The sequence below is a fragment of the Rattus norvegicus genome, chromosome 10 (genome assembly GCF_021556685.1).
Source record: "Rattus norvegicus strain SHRSP/BbbUtx chromosome 10, alternate assembly SHRSP_T2T, whole genome shotgun sequence".
Classification (NCBI taxonomy): domain Eukaryota; kingdom Metazoa; phylum Chordata; class Mammalia; order Rodentia; family Muridae; genus Rattus; species Rattus norvegicus.
The window spans coordinates 21,188,734-21,207,551 of NC_141543.1; the positions used below are offsets into that span (position 1 = coordinate 21,188,734).

At 50.9% G+C, this 18,818-nt stretch overlaps 3 protein-coding genes across 8 annotated transcripts in view; 1 reads left to right on the top strand and 2 right to left on the bottom strand.

The window, feature by feature from the left end:
• Positions 1-13,086, top strand: part of Axin1 (axin 1) — a 52,354-nt gene extending 39,268 nt beyond the window's left edge. For 2 of the 4 annotated variants that reach the window (XM_087574585.1, XM_087574586.1), the window contains exons 4-11: positions 1,760-1,856; positions 3,831-3,968; positions 5,739-6,256; positions 6,614-6,784; positions 7,844-8,089; positions 10,184-10,291; positions 11,449-11,616; positions 12,226-13,086. In XM_087574585.1, the coding sequence (XP_087430711.1) occupies positions 1,760-1,856; positions 3,831-3,968; positions 5,739-6,256; positions 6,614-6,784; positions 7,844-8,089; positions 10,184-10,291; positions 11,449-11,616; positions 12,226-12,352 (1,573 nt within the window). In that variant the 3' untranslated portion in view covers positions 12,353-13,086. 4 annotated transcript variants of the gene reach the window in all.
• Positions 13,087-13,294: 208 nt separating this feature from the next.
• Positions 13,295-16,374, bottom strand: Pdia2 (protein disulfide isomerase family A, member 2). Of its 3 annotated transcripts, none has more exons than XM_087570227.1 (11): positions 16,162-16,374; positions 15,353-15,559; positions 15,116-15,249; positions 14,902-15,039; positions 14,718-14,834; positions 14,477-14,602; positions 14,207-14,338; positions 13,998-14,118; positions 13,726-13,907; positions 13,528-13,635; positions 13,295-13,426 (listed from the first exon to the last, which is right to left on the bottom strand). In XM_087570227.1, exons 1-11 carry the CDS (start codon positions 16,367-16,369, stop codon positions 13,382-13,384), a joined length of 1,518 nt encoding a protein of 505 aa, XP_087426353.1. In that variant the 5' UTR covers positions 16,370-16,374; the 3' UTR covers positions 13,295-13,381.
• A 144-nt stretch (positions 16,375-16,518) lies between these two features.
• On the bottom strand, positions 16,519-18,681 carry Arhgdig (Rho GDP dissociation inhibitor gamma). Its single transcript, NM_001108269.1, is given in 6 exon segments — positions 16,519-16,873; positions 16,951-17,014; positions 17,091-17,167; positions 17,355-17,438; positions 17,531-17,710; positions 18,402-18,681. Coding segments are annotated over 6 exon segments (678 nt in total). The 5' UTR covers positions 18,475-18,681; the 3' UTR covers positions 16,519-16,673.
• Positions 18,682-18,818: the final 137 nt, after the last annotated feature.

Consider the following 18,818-nt stretch of genomic DNA (forward strand, 5'->3'; position numbering starts at 1 on the left):
GATTCCAGGCATCTGCCACTCTACCCAGTTAATGCAGAGCTGGGCTCAGACCCACGTCTTCATACATGTTAGGCAAGCATTCTGTCAACAGAGCAATGGCCACACACTCAAGCATAGACAAAGTTTCTTTGACAATTTTGGATTTTATTAGGAGACCTAAGAATCTAGGATACAAAATCTCCATCTATATTTGAACACACATCTGAGGTAAAGACATGAAATCTGACCATATCTGCTGGGTTGTTCACGAGTTTCCCATGTTGGAGTCACAGTTGGATCACACAACTGTTCAACAAGGTGTTTCCTAGTATGTCACCCATCCTTAGATGTAGATTTTGAGGACAAGCCTAAGCCCCAAATGCTAGGGATTTTAAAGTGTTATATCTAAGTATGGAAGAAACAGGTTTCAGCTCTTGGCTTTAGGCCATCTACTATCCTGACTGCCTGGAAAGCCAAGTCATATGAATTTTAAACTCCCATTCCTCAATCCTCTGTGCCTCCTTTTTGTCTATAAATGGAAAAACACTGTAATACTACCCTCTTGCCTGGGCACACTGACCACCTGGGCAGGTTGCTGGGGCAACCCTCCCTTGATTGAGGCTGTGTCTTTTACTGATTTTACTGAAAAATACTCCAAGAGTATTATTGTTGGGTTTCCACTGTCCTTAATGGCTTCCCACCTTCTCCAGGGCAGAGTACACAGACCACATTCCTTAACTGCTGCCCTATAGAGTCTTTCATTAGTAAGATAATTTAAAAATGCATCCCATTCAGGTTGGTGATTATAGTCGTCCCCCCCCCCACCCGCCTGCATTCTTGTCACTAGAGAGCTATGGTGAGAGAGCTATGGTGAGAACACCAAGCACTTTTTTTTATCAGCCTGTCTTTTCTGGGTTGTTCGTTTCAGTTAGTGCAATGATTATTTCTAGAGCAGTTCCAAAACCATGGAATGGAGGCTAGGCAGTTTCAAGTTTGATGTAGCATCTATCTTGAATGAGCAAAAAATAGCTTGGCCTTTTAGTGAACTTAGTCCCTGGATTTATAGCTACCAAAGGCTGTTTCCAGTTTGCCTTACATGTTTATTTCACTCTTCTAAAAGGATGACCTAGATTCAAGCCCTAGAATCCACATGCTGAAAGTTGTCCTCTGACCTCCACACATGCTGTAGCACATGTACTCACTACATGATGTGTGTGTAACAAAAATTCTTTTAGTGTGAAAATCATTCTTAGCTACAATGTTTGAGACTTTGTAGACTCGGAGATCATAATGTGAGAGTGGCTGACCTTGGTTGAAATGCTGCATGAAGAGTAGACAGAATAACATTCCATGGTTGAGTTCTTGGGCTTTGTTATCATATATAAGTTGTGGGCTGGAGAGATGGCTCAGCGATTAAGAGCACCCGACTGCTCTTCCAGAGGTCATGAGTTCAATTCCCAGCAGCCACATGGTGGCTCACAACCATCTGTAGGGAGATCGATGCCCTCTTCTGGTGTGTCTGAAGACAGCTACAGTGTACTTATATATAATAAATAAATAAATCTTTAAAAAAAAAAAATAAGTTGTGTGCGTATGCTGTGTAGTGCATATAAGGATATTGGTGTCTGTGTTTATGTAGTTCCATGTCTACATGTACATGGGATGATACAATATGGAAATCATTACTATCAGTAATGGCCATGGGCTGGTAACTGTATGATGTTCTGCTGAATACCTTGTTTTCTGATTGAGCTAATGACTACATCTTTTGTCTATGCAGGGATGGAATCCCCCCATACAGGATCCGTAAGCAGCACCGAAGGGAGATGCAGGAGAGTGTCCAAGTCAATGGGCGGGTACCTCTACCTCACATTCCTGTAAGTGCTGGATATTCAACAGTACCCTGTATTTTCTCCTGGTGCTTAACTGGTTTCCACTATGGCACCAACCAGTGGGAAAGGTACCTGGTAGACTTCCTAAAACCACAGCTTATCTCTGGGCTCAGCAGGCAATCTGAGTGATGTTGGGGTGAGAGATAGCCTTCCCAGTAGATAGTATAGGATAGCTCCCAATGTGTAGAGGGCTTCTTTTGCTTAATAACAGGAAGTCCTCCAGATACATCCTCCTTTCGTTGCACTCCTTTCCCTGTAATGTGAGATATCTCTCTGATAGTCACTGGCCATATGCTTCGCTAGAGGGTAAAGGCTTTAAGAAATGGGTGACTTGGGGCTGGGGATTTAGCTCAGTGGTAGAGCGCTTACCTAGGAAGCGCAAGGCCCTGGGTTCGGTCCCCAGCTCCGAAAAAAAGAACCAAAAAAAAAAAAAAAAGAAATGGGTGACTTTTCTGCCTGAGCAGTGGATGCTGCCATGTGGACATCTTAGGTCAGAAGCTGCCCAGCTTCACCCTTGGGTGATAGCAGTAGCTTTTCCTGAGCCTGTACTATGAGGCTTTGTTGACTATATGTTTGAGCAAGCGTGCATAGCACTGACCACTGGTGACAATCACACAGAACAATCATTTCTTCTTCCGGCACATGGGCTTGGGCCAGAAAGACTTCTAGGAGAGGCTGGGAGCCTGTGGCAGTGTCCTCCACCCATGACTCCTCTGCATGTTGTTTATAGAGCCTGTATAGGGCTGATGGGCACTTCAGAGCATCACATCACCATTATCATTTCTTTTGATTGGTTTTATTGTTGTCTTGAGACAGCAGCTATGTAGCTCTCGCTGACCTTGAGATCACTATGTAGACTAGGGTAGCCTTGAACTCACAGAGATGCTCCTGCCTCTGCCTCTCTGCCTCTCTGCCTCTGCCTCTCTGCCTCTGCCTCCTGAGTTCTGGGATGAACGGTATGCACTATCATTCCCTGGCTCATCAGAATTTCTTAGTTATAATCTTTCAGCTTTTTGACTGCATCTTCAGTTTTAGGGAGTAAACATTTGTGGTTAGAAGATGGTGTTTGTTCCTTGTATCATGAATTTTGTCTCACTAGTCACTATAACAGAGTTTAGAGTCCCAACGCTCCTGAGTGCAATCCCATCCTGCTTACACTCAGCCATACATCAGTGCTCCAGGATTTCATTTGAAGAGGTGTAAGCCTGGGGGATGCTATGGCTATTTTAGGACCACAAGTTCACCCTAGGATCTTCTCGTGACCAGTGCTGTACTAACTCATCTTCATCCTATGTTTGCACTGAGCTCTTCCCCATTTATGTCATGAATGTTTCTTTGTGACAAGCTGGGAGTATTCAGTGTAGAACATGTTGGCCAAGGCATTAACCATCGCCTGTCTGGGTGTTCATGTACACATGAACACTCAGGGGTGCCATAGCCAGTGCATACCAGGACCCTGCTCAGGCCTCCAGGAATGTGATTATGAATGGCTAGAAAGCAGTCTACATCTTCACATCAGCAAAAGAGAACAGTGAGGATGCTAGTGTTCCAGTGAAAGGGAACAGTAAACACCTGCTTTTAAAAAAGCTATGACTAAGGCTGGAGAGATGGCTCAGCGGTTAAGAGCGCTAACTGCTCTTCCAGAGGTCCTGAGTTCAATTCCCAGCAACCACATGATGGCTCACAACCATCTGTAATGGGATCCGATGCCTTTTTCTGGCACACAGGTGAAGATTCAGATAGAACATTCATACTTAAAATAATTATATAAATCTTAAAAAAAAAATTTAAACATATAACCAGCAGGGTTACTTAGTGGGTAAATATAACATTAAAAACTTTAAATAAGGGCTGGAGAGATGGCTCGGAGGTTAAGTTCAAGTATCACTTACTAGAAGGCTGTTACTGTGCTGCTCCATAAGAGATGCTATATCTACTGACTGTTGTATTTCACCACAGCGCACTTACCGAATGCCAAAGGAGATCCGGGTAGAGCCACAGAAATTTGCTGAAGAGCTTATTCACCGTCTAGAGGCTGTCCAGCGTACTCGAGAGGCTGAAGAAAAGTTGGAGGAACGGCTGAAGCGTGTACGCATGGTGAGTAGACTGTGTGCTAGGACCATGTTTAGGCCACTATTTCTTGTGGCTTACAAGTCCCACATTTAGGGAAGCTTCCATTCTGAGGTGTTCTGTTCAGCCTTCTTCTCATTGTGTTTCTTTGGCCTGCCTTCCTTCCTTCATATTCCATACCCTGTTCTGTCTCTTTTACCAATAAATGAACCTAGTGCTTACCCCTAGCAATTCCTTTTCCCAACAGAAGCTCCCAAGGCTTCTGACATTTGAAGAAGACAGGAAGCTGACAAAATGCCTAGCCTTAGCAGTTAGCACAGGAACTGAGGAAGGCACAATAGGGCCGTGGTATGCAAGCGAGGCAGGCAGGTGCAAGCGAGGCAGGCCTTAAAACTCCCTGAGCTCTGTGGAGTGCCAGGTAGAATGGCCCTGTCCCTAATAGCAAGGATAGCAGCAGATGTAGAGTCTGAAGAGTAACACCACAGATCTCTAGAGAGAGAGAGGCTAGGTCAGTGCCGCAGGTGAGAATGGTGCTATTGTTGTTTTTATCTGACAAATCACTAAAATGAAAAGCCCTGAGTGACTGACCCTGATAATCAGCTCAGGAAATAACCTGTGGCCATTGGCCCTCAGGCTTGATGGGCTGCCATATATGCCCCAGCCTTTATTTTTGTGTCATCCTATCCTGAGGTGTCTCCTGTTGAGTGGATGACCGTGTAACCACAGACATAGAATTTTGTAGCTTGCATACATTGATATGTTTACATTAACTGTAGATTTTATTCTTTTGGGGGAGTGGTTCAAGACAGTGTTTCTCTGTGTAGCCCTGGCTGTCCTGGAACTCACTTTGTCAACCATGCTGGCTTCAAACTCAGAGATCCACCTGCCTCTTCCTCCTGAGTGCTGGGATTAAAGGTGTGCGCCACCACTGCCCAACATAATTACCCAGTTTTATTTTTATCCAAAACCTGAGAAAATAAAACTTCTGAAAAGGTCTGAAGAAATGGCATGCTCATCAGGACTAGAGTTCAGATCCCTTTACTGGAAGAGTGTGCTGGGTGTTCCCAGCTAGGAGGAGTGAGGGCTAGAGAGAGGGGACTACCGGACTTGTCTGGGTTCCAGCCTGTTTGAGAAAGTCCCTGGTCAACGAGAGACCCTGCTTCCTGGAAATGAGTGGAAAGTGACAGAGGAAGATACCTGATAGTCTCTTCTGCTCTTCCCGTGTGCCAGGTGAGATGCCTTACAAATTCCAGGTCAAAACTGAGCAGTGTAACACATGTCTTTAATCTCAGCACTCAAGAAGCAGAAACAGGGTGCTCTCTGAGTCTAAGGCCAGCCTGGTTTACAGAGCAAGTTCCAGAATAGCCAGGGCTGCACAAAGAAACCTTGTCTCGAAAAACAAAATAAAAATTCCAGCTTAAGCCTAGGGGAGCATGATGTACTCCCACTTGTGTGCACACATGTGTACACACACACACACACACACACACACACACACACACACGAGAAGAAGAAGAGAGAGATCTTTAAGGAAAAAAAATAAAGCCAGACAAGAGCTAGTTCCAGAATAGCTAGAGCTACATAAAGAAACTCTGTTTAGAAAGAAAAGAAAAAATAAAGAGAGAGAGAAAAGAAAGGGCAAAATAAAAGAGAGAACATAGGGTATCCAGGAGTCAACACCTCTCCTTGACCTGGCCACACTGCAGACTGCAAAGTCTTTGGCTTGACTGTCAGACTGTGACTCACTTCCAGGTCAGTCCTTAACCTTGTTCCAATGGCACTGCTATTTCTCCACAGGAGGAAGAAGGGGAAGATGGGGAAATGCCTTCTGGCCCCATGGCAAGTCACAAGCTGCCTTCTGTCCCAGCTTGGCACCATTTCCCACCTCGCTATGTGGATATGGGCTGCTCCGGACTGCGGGATGCCCATGAGGAGAATCCTGAGAGCATCCTGGATGAGCATGTGCAAAGGGTCATGAGGACACCTGGCTGCCAGTCACCTGGCCCAGGCCACCGCTCTCCTGACAGCGGGCATGTGGCCAAGACTGCAGTGCTAGGGGGTACAGCATCTGGGCATGGGAAGCATGCTCCTAAGTTAGGGTTGAAGCTGGATTCAGCTGGCCTGCACCACCATAGGCACGTCCACCACCACGTTCACCATAATTCAGCTAGACCCAAGGAGCAAATGGAGGCTGAAGCTGCCCGCAGGGTCCAGAGCAGCTTCTCATGGGGCCCAGAAACACATGGTCATGCCAAGCCCCGAAGCTATTCAGAGAGCACAGGCACCAACCCCAGTGCTGGGGACTTGGCCTTTGGGTGAGTCCTGATCCAGCCTTCTTAATGTTTCCAGTGTGTCCTCTTATCCGAGTCATAGTTCAGAGGGCCCATGGCCCTGTGGTGACCTGATCCTCCCCAGTACAAGTCATACAATACCGGGGTCATGGGCCAGTCAGGCTCCAGGCCTTGCTATGACTTGATGAGGAGGGGCAGGCTTTGGGTTTGTCTTGGGCTCTGGTCAGCATGGCTCTCCTACCATAGTAAAACAAACCGCAGACAGCTGACCTTCACAGAGGCCGCTGCCTTCACAGTGGGTTCCAGGTCATCTTGTTGAGCTTGAGGGTTTAGCAAGCAGCAAGAAAGACCAAAGTAACCTCATATGCCTTGTTCTCCCAGTGGTAAAGCTAGTGCACCCTCCAAAAGAAACACCAAGAAGGCTGAATCTGGGAAGAATGCCAGTGCTGAGGTACCCAGTACCACAGAGGATGCAGAGAAGAACCAGAAGATCATGCAGTGGATCATTGAGGGGGAGAAGGAGATCAGTAGACACCGGAAGGCAGGCCATGGGTAAGTACACTGCAGGGGCCTGCCCCAGAGCAGCTGGTCACCTGTCCTCTTGTTGCCAGCACCCTTGCCTTTAGGAGTATATTTCTGTCTTCAAGGTCTGATGACTTCACCTAACTCCTTGTCACCTATGAACTTACATAAGTGACAACTGTGAAAGAGCCTTTTGTCTTTTATACCTGTTTTTCTTCACTCCTGAGGGTTTGATGCTGCTTAGCTTCAATGTGACCTCTCTCATCTACCTTGTCTCATATTGCTTGTGTGTTTGCACAGATTCCTGGTTCCACAGGGAGAGGTACCATCCTTGTGATCCTCCCTTTGACCCAATTCTGAGCATATTAGGGGATCTAGGAGTAAGGCAGGTTCCTTTCCTCAGTCCCAGATTACTCTAATGTGCTACCTGCTCACTACCTGCCCTCAGCATACTTGGGAACAGTGACTACGAGGCCACCTTCCTATGGAGCAGGAGATTGTAAATTGAGCAGTAGACATCCTGGTACCTGAACCTGTTCTTTTACGGGCAGAAAGACTATCTTTGGAATCATAGGTTCCTATTGGCCTATTGTCTGTCTGTGCAGATGAAGCCTAACCTTTGTTAGATGAAGCTTGTGATTTTCTTTCCTCTACCTCCCAAGTTACTAGCATTATAATCATGTGCTACCACACCAGCTTAGCCTGGAAGCTTAGGAAGAAGACCTTTCTCAGAAATAAAGGAGGCTAGCAGGATGGCTCAGTAGGTAAAACCAAGCCTAAGGATCACAGTTTAATCTCTGGTGCACACATGGAACAAGTGTCCTCTGACATCCTTACATAGGCTGTGGTACATGTGTGTTTGTGTTCACACACAAAATACAATTAGTAATTTTTTCTAAATGTAAGAAAGGTTTAGAATGCAGTTCAGTGACAGTGCGTCATGAGAAAACTCCTTGTTCAATCTCAAATCACTCACAAAAAGAAAAGTCTGCAGGAAGGGAAGAGGTGTATCGATGTGACCCTGTAGTTGAGTGTGGACACACTTGGTCGCTCCCACTGCTCATGTAGTCACTGTCCTTGTCCCCCAAGGTCTTCTGGGATGAGGAAGCAGCAGGCCCATGAAAGCTCCAGGCCCTTGTCCATTGAACGTCCTGGGGCCGTGCACCCCTGGGTCAGTGCTCAGCTTCGGAACTCTGTCCAGCCTTCTCATCTCTTCATCCAAGATCCCACAATGCCACCCAATCCAGCCCCTAATCCTCTGACCCAGCTGGAAGAGGCCCGCAGGCGTTTGGAGGAAGAAGAAAAGAGAGCAAACAAACTGCCCTCCAAGCAGAGGTAGGCTCATGTGGAATAGGTGACCTTACCATGACCCTAAGGCCTAAAGAGGGCTGCTTCTCCATGGAGAATGCTACAGGACTGAGGGCTGTGAGGTGAATGTTCTTACCAGGCATATGGTCAGGTTGCCAGCAACTTCTAGACATGCCTGGCTTAGGGGTAGATATTCTGACCATCTCTAATGGTCACACAAAGCACAAGTGTGAGCCTATGGAGACCTCCAGTGACCAAGGACAAGTTTAAGCAACTACAGGATGGTCCTGCTAGAGACCAGAAGTGCAGGGTTGGACAGTCATGAGTCATAGCATCTGAGGGAGTGAGAACCCTGACTCCAGAATCCATACATTCCAAGCTGAATAAAAGAGCTGATAGGTTTAAAGGCAATAGTGGCCTTTGTGTGACCATGGTGTCAGGGAATGGGTAAGAAACAGACCCTAAGCCCTCATGGAGAGTATTACCTATTTGGGAATTGCAATCAGTCACAATGTCCAGGCAACTGACTCAGAGCCAAGATAAAAGGGTCAGAGAAGGCACATTCTGGCTCCAAGAATGTTGCTACCCAAAAAGAAGTCTCTTGAGTTTGGGCAAACCCGCTCCCCAAGAGACAGAACAGGCTTGCTGAACTGTGGTGGCAATGTGGCTGATACTGATGTTCCTCAGGTTAAGGAAGACAGGGAGAAGGATTAGGAGCTGCGGTCTTTCCAGACAAGTCCTACAACTGCCTGCACATCAGAACTGTCCATCATCTCCTTTGGTTGTGCTCTGAGCCTATACTAGTTTTGTTTCCAAAAGAAGATACAGTTGCCTTGAACACAAGAGACCACTATGTCACCTACTATAAGCAACATTAGGCTCTTTTGCTACCTGTTTTGTGCAGGAAGTGTTCGTCCTGGTGCTGAAATACTGCGTGTATCTGGCGAGGGTCAGAGGCAGTTTGAGCAGGGTGTCTATGTGGGATCTGTTAAGACTGATGCCCTCAGTGGTCTGGGCAGGGTGCTCTCAGAGAAGCAAAGTGTTCCTAGGAGGCAGGATTTACTTATGGAGCAGGTGACACTGCAGAGGTGACATTTGTTCATCTGGTTACCAGCACCTGGCAAGCACCACATGATGACAGTGACTGGTTTTCTCTTGTCAGTAGCATCAGCTAAATCCTTCTGGTTTATGTTTTGGGGTATGACACCACCACAACTATCACCATTACTCATGTGTGCGCTTGTACACACACACACACACACACACACACACACACACACACACACACACACACAGCACAACTATCACCATTACTCATGTGTGCACATGTACGCGCACACACGTGTACACACACACACACACCAGCACAACTATCACCATTACTCATGTGTGCACATGTACGCGCACACACGTGTACACACACACACACCAGCACAACTATCACCATTACTCATGTGTGCACATGTACGCGCACACACGTGTACACACACACACACACACACACACACCCCAGATCTTAGCTGGTGCCTCCAAAATCTTCATTTGTGATAAAACTGATCATGTTAAATCTGTCGGTCTGGAACTGTGTAAGCAAGTGTAGACTTATGAAGTGAAAGTCCTAGGCGTTGGCAGGCCCTATTAAGATAGATCAAAGTAAAGTCACTATTAGGAACCCATAGTGGCATCACTCCAAGGTAGAGGGTTCACTTAGAAAGGCTCTGCTCAGACTCTGGGACATGCCTTAGTCACAGCAATAAGAATTCCCCAAGATATTGTACAGCAGAACCACTGCTACCGACCATATCAGATATCCACATCATCTTCAGGAAGCTTGTGCTAGAAACTGTAAGAAAGAGCCACATTTCTGTCCTGGCAGATCCTCTTTAAGACATCTGAACAAGGGGTGAAGTAACAGCTTATAGCATCTAGATCAGCAGTTCTCCAGAGTGTATTCCAAAGAACAGACTGACATTGACCCTGTGTCTAGATACCTATGGCAGGGCATCTGATAATATGTGAGTAGGAGTTTTTGACGGCGAGGTCCTGCTTCTCACCCTTTCTATGCCCATTGTCCACAACACTGGCTGAACCCCATCCTCTTTGATGCGGGTTGTTCCCTAGGTATGTGCAGGCAGTCATGCAGCGGGGACGCACCTGTGTCAGGCCAGCATGTGCACCGGTGCTGAGTGTGGTACCAGCCGTGTCGGACTTGGAACTCTCCGAGACAGAGTATGTGCGCCCTGTGGGTCCTCCTGGTTTTGCCCAGCCCAGCCCAGGCCAGACCAAATTCCAAAGTGGACCACCTATTTTGATAGGTTTTGTCACTGAGCCAGAAAACAGCAGGGCTGGAGAAAGACGTGCTGGGGCTTCTCCCTCTTGTCTCCCAATAAAGGAGATCATGCCTCTTCGTGGTGGTAACATGATCACTAGGTCCTACAGGTACCACAGCCTGCCTTTCATTTTGTCTTTGCTCTCCTGAGCTTCTCAGCGAGGTTCAGGGATTGGCAGGTCTACTATCTGGATCCTGGGACTTTGAGCCAGCTTTAAAGTAGGATCTGGACAGTGTGACTGCAGCCAGGACTTAGGCTGTGTGCCTCCTCTCCCATGGTCACATGTAGGTTAGGGACATGCCTGACTTCCTTCCTGTACTTTCATTCAATTAGGAGGATGAGCCCTGCTGCTGACCCAGTACACGTTCCATCCCAGTCATTGCATAAGAGAGGGTGTCATCAGAGCCTGTACTGGGGCCTCTGCAGGTGGCCCTCCTGAAGCCCATTGCAGGAAAAGTCCAAGAACCCAGACAGTCTCACAGCCTAAATGGCCCACTTGTGGCCATGGGTGAAGCCAGCTGTGGAAGCTTCTGGGTGATTGAAAGATACAGGAGCACAGGAGCATTGCCTGTCATCCAGACTTGGAACAGCCTCACAGCACTTTGAGGACCTGAGCAGGAAATAGCTCAGGTCTCTAGTCTACTTTGGAGATCCTGGCCATCCTGGGAACACTTCCCTTCCAGATCTGTACAGCACTGATTGGTCTATGGTCTATCCTTGAGACTTAGGGAAGTTTGGAGAGGTTGGAACTTGACAGGGCCTAGGAACCAACTCCCTTTATATCCTTGGAGATGGGACTTTGTGTGCCTGGCCTGGTCATGATCTGGTGGGGCGTGTGTTCTTAAAGCTAGACCTGTACTTCATTTCCCAGTGAGTGGTTCACACAGGACTGGCACCCAGATTTGGGTAGGTGGGTGGCAGGGCCTGTGAATACCACATTGGTGAATGAGGTGCTAACCCTGGGATATCTTGTCTTCTGCTGATAGATGGTACCTTTGAGGTACTCTCTGTGATATCACCCTGAGCCCACTACTTACCACTTTATTTCTGCCCCAGGACAAAATCACAAAGAAAGGCAGGTGGCGGGAGTGCACCACCATGTGACAGTATCGTTGTGGCCTACTATTTCTGTGGTGAACCAATACCCTACCGGACCCTGGTGAGGGGCCGTGCTGTCACCCTGGGCCAGTTCAAGGAGCTGCTAACCAAGAAGGGGAGCTACAGGTGAGAGAAGCTGAAGCCATTGAGCATATTTGCCCGCTATGCTATTGGTTTAGTGTCTAAAGGAAAAGCTTTCTGTTCCATTGGTCTTATCTTCCCCTTCACCCTACTCCTCTCAGCCATGGATGCTGCACACTGTTGTGTGGTGGCATCAGGCCCTGCCTCAGAGCCTGACTGGCCCTTTGTTCTAGCCTTAGACCTGTCTGTCCCTCCACGTCAGCCAACTTGGAAACTCCAACAGACAGACAGATTACTGCTCCCTGAGTGACATGAGAACCTGTCAAGCCTGCTGGAGTCAGCCCATGTAGATGGCAAAGCGGGGCCCGAGACCTCTGCTCTCTTTGCATAAGAAGCATGTCAAGACTGGGGCTCCCAGATTTTTCGTTTTGTTTTGTTTTTGCCAATTCCCAACATGCTGTAACTCAGCCCATCCGTGGTCCCAGCTCTACCCCAAGTGTTGCCACCGCCCAGCAGGCACCAACCAGGAGCCCCGCTTGATGTCTGGGGGAAGCCTGTACTCTAGGGTGGCTAGACTTCTAGGGGGTCAAGGACAAGCAGGCATCCCTCTCTTGGAGCAGGTTTCTCACTGTCTGCACACTTTTCTGTCCCTAGATACTACTTTAAGAAAGTGAGTGACGAGTTTGACTGTGGTGTGGTATTTGAGGAAGTACGGGAAGATGAGGCCATCCTGCCTGTCTTTGAAGAAAAGATCATCGGCAAGGTGGAAAAGGTGGACTGAGCCCTGGGCAGCACACCCAGAGCTACCATCACTACTGTGCAGTGGCATCCGCCAGGTGGGCAGCCTTGTCCTCAGGAGCTTGGTGTAGGGAACAACACAAGATTGTCACGAGCTCTTCCAGGGGATGAGGCTGGGGGCCTCAGATGTCTGCTAATTTCTATCCCTCTGGCTCTGGGAAAGTGGGGGTGGGAGGGTCATCCTACTGAGTGGTTCCATGGGTTTCTCTGTTTTGCTGTTCAAAGGGAAAGCCGCACCTACCCCCACACTACCCCTGAAGCAATACCAGGAGCCATCTCATGACCCTCAGCAGCTCTTGCTTCTAAATACAGTCTGACCTAGGGATACTTTGCCCTGGGCTTGTATCCTAGTGTCCTCTTCTCTCTCTGGGACCTATCCACTGCACCTCATTGGGCTCAGGTCCAGGAGCAGGGGATCCTGTGGGGGCCTCTGTATATTGTACATGTCACTGAGTGCCTTCAACATAGCTGTCTCTTGCCTGCCACTGTGTGAATCTGGCGGCTGAATATCTCAGGCCTCTTTGCCTGTCTCCAGCCACCAGCTTGGTTCAGCAGAGGGGGGGGTCTGGTCCCTTCCAAGTGTCCATGTAAATATGTACATTTCTCAGGCCAGGGCCAGCAGGGGATACCCTGAGCCCGTTTTTCATGCGATGACTTGTACAATTATCTTTTCAAAGGTACTTGGATAATAATGAAATAAAATGTTTTTGAACCTCCCTTGGATATGTGATATACTATCTGCTGCCAGTGGGGCAGGGCCAATGGCTCTGCGGCCCTCAAGCCAAGTGGTGAAGGAGGCAAGTGGTGAAGGAGGCAAGATGGCCTCTGAACATGTTACCCATTCTTGCCCAGGCAAGCACTAAAGGCCAGGAACCACGCTAGGCAGTCTAGCAGCCAACCCACCCTGCTCATGAACCACACCAAGTCTGGGACAGCATGTTTATTCATAGTGCACAGCTCCCTCCTGCACCTGAGTGAGGACACCACTCTCTGGAATACAGTGTCCCAATGGCTACAGCTCCTCCTTGGGACCCAAGGTGGAATTGGGTTGTGCTTCCTAGAAAGAATCACAGAAGCCCAACTCAGACCTGCCTCTGCCCACTTTGTTAGGAGAAAACCTGTTCAGGGGCTGGATAGTGTCCTGAATGGAGTACCCACTGGGGCAGAGACTGCAGGCTCCTTGGATTCTTCCTCAGGCAGGTCACCTCCTCTGTCCAGGAACTTGGAGAATGTCTCTAGGTCCCTGGTGCTTTTGTATTCTATAATCTGAGAAGATGATGACTTGAGGGGATGTTCCCCAGCCTGGAGCCAGCTTTGGAGTAGTAGTCCACTCCCCACCCACCTCTGTCCCTTCACCTTTCGGTCAGGTCCTGCAGGGAAGAACTTGAGAGTGGGATAGCCATGCACAGAGAAGGCCTCCAGCTCGTTAGCTGTAGCATCCATCTCAGCAATGACAATGTCCTCACGATCCCTGTACTTCTCTGCCAGTGCCTCCCAGGCTGGAGCCATCTCCTTGCAGTGGCTGCACCATGGGGCATCTAGAGAAGCAGTCAGCTTATCGAGCTCGACCTGCCTCTGCCCCTGCCCCTGCCCCTGCCCCTGCCACCTTCTCCCCTTTCAGCACTCACAGAACTTGACAAACACATTCTTGGTTTCATCAAAGGCAACCTGCTCAAAATTCTTGCTCACAAGAGTCTTGACTGGCCGCTGGTCCCAGTCGGGGGGTATCTCCTGGCTCAGGAGATAGTGCTGGGAAACACACGAAACAAAACTGGGGTCATGTGCAGGGCCAGGGACCTAGGACTGCTGTTTCTCCTCCCTGCTAAGAGCTACAGACCTTGACTTCCCCATGGAGGACTGCCTGGCAGAATGCAGCCACAGAAGCTGCAGTGATGGGTATCACCCCTGCAGGTGCATACTTCTTGGTAGTCTCAACATTAATCAGACGCAGGGTGGGGGCTTCCTCAGCCTTGAGGCCAAAATAATTTAGCACATGGCTGTTGTCAGCGGCCACATCCACCATCACAAACAACACCTACCAAAAGTAATACCAAGTTGGGGTCCCATTCAGCTCTACCCCCCCTCCCTCCTCCTGAGACCCCAGTACCTGTCCCCGGAATGGAGGAGCTGCCTCCCTGAAGCCTGTCAGTAGCTCCCTGTGCTGAGCTAGTGTCTGGTTCACAAACAGCAGCAGGTGGTTGAGGATCCTGGCTGCAAAGATCTTAGGTGATGTCTGGAGGGGTAGGAATCTCATGTTTGAGGGCCCCAGCCAAGCTCCCTCCACCCCAGCCAAGCCTCCCACCTCCTGGGGGTCCCTTTACCTCACCGTGACCCACAGCTTTACTTGCCTGGCTGTTGAATTCTGTGACCAGGTGCATGCTGTGTGTGATGAGGAAGCGGGACAGGTCCCCCAGGTCCAGGCCAGCCTCCTTGTCTACCGGGAAGTCGGCCCGACCCTCATCAAACTGGACACCAGCAAGGTTAGCAGGAGCTATGACTCTGACCCCAACCCTGTACTTAGCCCCAACTCACCTTCTTGAAAAGGACCACAGTGTCCTTGGTGAGGCCAAACTTCTCAAAAAGCTGTGGCTGGTCAGTGAAGCCAAAGGCCATGTCCAGAGCATCCCTGGCCAAGGCCAGGAAAGTTGCCACATCCTCTTCCTGTAGATCCTAGAGGCCCAGCCCCATGAGAAACGTGGATGCCACCAGCACTGTTCCCACAAGCTGTCTACCCCTGCCCTTGTACCTGAAAGAAGCCAATGACCACCATATCCCATTTGGCCATCAGTGCCTGGACACCTTCCTCATCCTCCAGACGTGTGGCGCTGGGCCCCACTCGCCGCCTCAGCCACTCAGCAATGCCCTCAGCTGTCTTGGGCCCTGCAGAGGGATCTCTGTTTTAGACTGGACTTCTGCCCCATCCCTAGGCCACACCCACTCCACACTGTGTACTTGCCCACCCCAGGCCATACCCACCTCATACCTATGTATTCTTCTGGGTTTGTGCGGTTTCCATTCTGGAAGAACTTGAGTGTAGGGTACCCTACCACTCCAAACTCCTTGGTCAGCTCTGGTTCCGCAGGCCCATCCACCTTGGCCAAGGTGACCGCAGCTGACTCAGCTGCCAGCAGGGCAGCTGCCTTGCTGTACTCGGGAGCTAGTGCCTTGCAGTGACCACACCATGGGGCATCTGAGGGATGAGGCTGTGAGTACCCCAGTCCCCAACAACTCTAGCTGCAACCCAGGTCCAACAGGGGGCATATTCTGTTCACATCCCCTCAGGCTCACCCTCAACCCTGATCAGAGGTACACATGGGTCCCAGATCCCAGATAACCCTTAGGTTCCAGGCACAGTGAGGTTTGGGAGAGTTTGAGAAGAACCCTGCTTCCTCTCTCCCAGGGCCACATGTAACTACTTTCTGAAGCCCACCAGCTAAGAATGCTTTGACATTTTTTAAAGATTTTAAGAAACCACAGAAGAACCAGTGACCAGCTGTTTAGAATAGAGGCTCCAAAGATAGTAACATCAGTATGTGGCCATGGCAGACAGAGCATTGGGGGGGCGGGGAGTCTGAGGGTCCATGTGTCCTCAGGGTACCCCCTATACCAACACCTCTCCTTCTGGACCACCAGCAACCCTTCTCAACATCACAACCTCTAGTCCAGGCATTCTCTCAGAGATCCTGGGACTCAGGAGGCAGGGTGCCCACAAGAAAGGCCACATCCAGGAAGTAGAGGCCTGAACCCCTATGCTACCACCATGGTTTCCAGCCCACTGGCCCAAGCACTTACAAAACTCCACCATCAGGGCTGAATGCTCCTGCAGTGCCAGGCTCAGGGTTTGGTTGTTCAAAACCAAGATTCCATCCTCCTCGGGGACTTCTTCCCCAATGGACTCCTCAGAGAGCACCTCTGGGGGACCCCCCGGCTCCTCTCCCTGTCCCCATGAGCCTGAGACACCCAGCAGGAGCAGCAACACTGGCAGAAACCGATCATCCATGGTGTGCTGGGCCCTGCAGGCTGGCACAGATAAAGTGACCGGGGACCAAGCAGCGACAGCCACGTGGCACCTGGCTGGGTCTCAGGGGAGATAAAGCCTGAAAGGCCCCTCAGGGGCGGAGACAGGCAGAAAGAGGCAACACACAGGCAGCAGCAAGACAAGGTAACATTTAATAGGCACCAGGCAGGGAGGACACAGCAGAGAGTAGGGGACATCTGGTCACCAACCGGGAGGTCTAGGGAATGCTTGCAGGTCTCTGCAACTGACAGAGATTGGGAATACAGACCCCCCCCCCAAGTGGGGTTCAGTCCTTCCAGTCCTGGCAGACATGGAGGCACCACTCCCAGGACAGGTGGTTCAGCCTGTCATCATCGGTGAAGAGGGACCTGACCACGTACAGACCACGTGCCAATGCTCCCCTGGGTGCTTCCTCCACTGGAGTCACAAATTCATACTCCTGGGCCCTGGGGCCATAGCTTCCCACCATGAAGGTGGCCTTGTCCACTGTGGGAAGGAAGGTCATCAAGAGCCACCCTACACCCACCTCCCCCAGACTTGGGGTGCCCTCCACACTGCCTCACCACGCAGTCCCCGACGATAGGTGTGATGTAGACATTTGAGGCCACTGACAATCTCCTTGTTGACCTGGGGAAAGGAGAAGGTTTAAGAGCCTTCTCTGGAAGGCCGGGGCATGGCTGGCCCCTACTGCAGCTACCCTCACCTTGAAGGTGATCTTCACCTTGTATTCAATGCCCTCCTTCAGGACAAACACCTGGTTTTTCAGTGCATCTAGGTCTCCTGTTAGGGAATTGACAGGTACACTCTAAATCTCTAAGATGTACAAAACCCTACGCCAGCAACATCTATGTGGGGACTGGTGGTACCCATGAAATCTGTGGCAATGCACCCAAGGAACTAGGATTCGGCACGGGGTCCAAGGATTGTCTTCATCCAAAGATGGGTTGTGGCCCTCAGAAGGGGTTACCTGTAAGGTCCATGACCATAGGCCCTGGAGCATGCTCCGTCAGCAGTGTCAGCCTAGTCACTTGCACGTTGGGCAGGCTGGGGTCTGAAGAGAAACAGCATCCACAGGGTGCTCTGCTGTCCCTACCGTCCCCTCCCCCTGTTTGCAGCCCTCCACATGCAGGCCCCAGGCCATACCCATAATGGGTGGCAGGGGCCCAAGGAGCGCCTGCTTGTACTTGACCAAGCTCACGTCCCCAGGGTCCAGCTGCCAAATCTCCAGCATGCTCTTCTTCCCAGGGGCCCGGTACTCTGGTACAATTTCGTCCAGCACCTCGTCTGATGGAGTTGGCTCCCCATCCTTGTCAGCCAAGAGAACTGTGAGTAGGGGAAGGTATGTAAGCACCTGCCACCTGCTGACCCCAACATTCAAGTGCTGAGCTGGGACCCACACGTTCACCAGTTGTTCCTCCCACTACCCAGTGGAGCCAAAGAAGCCTTAGGAGCTGTCATGGGCACACGGTGACCACCCAAGTCCCTAGAAATCACTAAGCTTGGTCTCTTCAGAAGGGGCTCTTGTGACTGGAAGGGGTTCCTAAGAGACCCTGGAGAGACCAATTTGTTTGTGGTTAGCTTACAGGCTACAGCTGAAAGTAGTGGCCCTGGGGTACTCCCGGGGCTCCCCAGCTCTATGCTCTTCCCATAATGTCCTAGTTCCCTCCGATGGTGCCCCAAACTAAGGGTCTCCATAGTCCCTTTGGGTGTCTAAAGACAGGGGTCTCACTGAGATGCTGCCCACTGCCCTCCAACCTTTGGATTGCCTCTCACCGGAAGAAGCCCCAGCCCCACCTACGGGAGAGGCCGCAGCCTCCCGGCTGGACACACTCCTTTCCTCCTAGCTTCCTCCCACAGAAGGGTCTGCGTGGACTAAAGTCTCACGCCCGGCCAGAATACATACACGCCACGAGGTCCCCACGCGCCCCAAAGTTGCCGCGGGGACTGACCCCCAACCGCGCCGCTCCCTTGCTGCCCCCGGCGCACGTGGCCGCCACCCGGCTCCTGCGCTCACCTCGGGCGCACAGCGCCAGCCGGAGCAGCTCCAACAGCTGCGCCCCCAGCTCGCACGCGTCCAGGCCCAGCATGGTAGCCGCGGCCCGCCGCGGAGCCGCCGCCCGCTCGGCTCAGCCCCGGCGCGACTGCGGTGAGCTCATCCCGGCCGGGAGCGCCCCCCGCGCCCAGCGCCGCGCCCGCGCCGCGCGCCCCCAGCCGCTCCGCGGACCCCGCGCAGCCCGCAGAGACGCGCGTGTCGTCCGCACCGCGCCGGAACCCGGTTGTCCCTGCCGCGCCCGGCGCTGGGACGCGTCGCCAGGGACCCAGGGCTGCCCCACCCCCACGTGGAGTCGGGTCCCCCGGGATCCCCTGGGCGGGGCGTGCTGGTCAGGGACGCCAAGTGGAACAGGTGCGACGCCCCCACGTCCCTGGACTC

Bases quoted from the DNA above. Each gene is read 5' to 3' on its own strand.
- Pdia2 (XM_087570227.1), bottom strand. From the start codon at position 16,369: ATGGATGATCGGTTTCTGCCAGTGTTGCTGCTCCTGCTGGGTGTCTCA. The intron at 15,040-15,115 runs GTACAAGGGCAG...CTGGGCCTCTAG, and splicing joins TGGTCATTGGCTTCTTTCAG to GATCTACAGGAAGAGGATGT. The intron at 13,908-13,997 runs GTGAGTGCTGAA...CTGCTTCTCTAG, and splicing joins GAATGTGTTTGTCAAGTTCT to ATGCCCCATGGTGCAGCCAC.